The sequence below is a fragment of the Neophocaena asiaeorientalis genome, unplaced genomic scaffold (assembly GCF_003031525.2).
Source record: "Neophocaena asiaeorientalis asiaeorientalis breed wild unplaced genomic scaffold, Neophocaena_asiaeorientalis_V1.1 scaffold465, whole genome shotgun sequence".
NCBI lineage: Eukaryota > Metazoa > Chordata > Mammalia > Artiodactyla > Phocoenidae > Neophocaena > Neophocaena asiaeorientalis.
The window spans coordinates 545,595-547,305 of NW_020174936.1; the positions used below are offsets into that span (position 1 = coordinate 545,595).

The 1,711-nt window shown below is 66.3% G+C and overlaps 1 protein-coding gene across 1 annotated transcript in view; it reads left to right on the forward strand.

Annotated features, from left to right (window-relative positions):
- The window catches only part of SKOR1 (SKI family transcriptional corepressor 1), a 12,920-nt gene that overhangs the window by 4,729 nt on the left and 6,480 nt on the right, over nucleotides 1-1,711 (forward strand). The window contains 2 exon segments of the mRNA XM_024761654.1: nucleotides 515-1,205; nucleotides 1,437-1,665. Of these exon segments, the coding sequence (XP_024617422.1) occupies nucleotides 515-1,205; nucleotides 1,437-1,665 (920 nt within the window).

The window sequence follows — 1,711 nt, forward strand, 5'->3', positions numbered from 1 at the left end:
TGGGCAGCGGCCGCCCCTCCCCCCTCCCTATTCCTCCCTGCGCTGCCCCCGCCCGCGTGCATGCGCGACTGAGCAGAGGGGCGGCCTGTCCCCGACGTCAGGGCTTCAGGACCCGGACGGGTAGGGCAGCCTGCGAGGGTGGCCGAAGACGCACGGATCTGGGCGCCAGGAAGCCTGGGTTCGGCAATGGCTTTGCTGTGTGGCCTTGGGCAAGTCACTCTCCGTCTCTGGGCCCCACTTCCTCCCCTGTCCGAAAAGAAGATCAGGTTCCTAGCTGCCGGGGCATTCCTGAGGTCTCAATTACCCATACTCCTCCTCCAAACCCTGGGGGCTTTTGTTCCAGCGCCAGCACGCGTCTGAATAACAAAAGGCGCCCGTCCAGGGGGCGAATGAGCTTGGACTCCCCATTGCCAAGTTTCCCCGCGCGCCCGACTCGGCGCGCCCTGCTGGGCGGGCCCAAGCGGCGTTGGCGCTGAAAATGGCTCATCGGCTCTCTGCTTTCTCTGTTTCGCAGGAGCGGCGGCATGGAGGCTCTCACCACTCAGCTGGGGCCGGGGCGCGAGGGCAACTCCTCGCCCAACTCCAAGCAGGAGCTGCAGCCCTACTCGGGCTCCAGCGCTCTCAAACCCAACCAGGTGGGCGAGACGTCGCTGTACGGGGTGCCTATCGTGTCTCTGGTCATCGACAGTCAGGAGCGCCTATGCCTGGCGCAAATCTCCAACACCCTCCTCAAGAACTACAGCTACAATGAGATCCACAACCGCCGCGTGGCCCTGGGCATCACATGCGTGCAGTGCACACCGGTGCAACTGGAGATTCTGCGTCGGGCCGGGGCCATGCCCATCTCGTCGCGCCGCTGCGGCATGATCACCAAGCGCGAGGCCGAACGCCTTTGCAAGTCGTTCCTGGGCGAGCACAAGCCACCCAAGCTGCCCGAGAACTTCGCCTTTGATGTGGTGCACGAGTGCGCCTGGGGCTCGCGTGGCAGCTTCATCCCCGCGCGTTACAACAGCTCGCGTGCCAAGTGTATCAAGTGCGGTTACTGCAGCATGTACTTCTCGCCTAACAAGTTCATCTTCCACTCGCACCGCACACCCGACGCCAAATACACGCAGCCCGACGCAGCCAACTTTAACTCGTGGCGCCGACACCTCAAACTCAGTGACAAGTCGGCCACAGACGAACTGAGCCACGCTTGGGAGGACGTCAAGGCCATGTTCAATGGTGGCACTCGCAAGCGGACTTTCTCGCTGCAAGGAGGCGGCGGCGCTAATGGCGGGTCGGGTGGGCAGGGGAAGGGTGGTGCTGGTGGTGGCGGCGGGGGCGGCCCGGGGTGCGGCGCGGAGATGGCCCCAGGACCGCCGCCCCACAAAAGCCTGCGTTGTGGCGAAGAAGAGGCCGCCGGGCCTCCCGGGCCGCCTCCTCCTCACGCGCAGCGGGGACTTGGTCTGGCGGCGGGAGCTGGCGGTCCCCCGGGCCCTGGAGGGCCTGGTGGCGGCGCCGGCGTACGCAGCTACCCAGTGATCCCAGTGCCCAGCAAGGGCTTTGGCCTCTTGCAGAAGCTGCCCCCGCCGCTTTTCCCTCATCCCTACGGTTTTCCCACGGCCTTCGGCCTCTGCCCCAAAAAGGACGACCCCGTGCTAGGCGCGGGCGAACCCAAGGGCGGCCCAGGCACCGGGAGCGGCGGGGGCGCGGGCACTGGCGCAGGCGC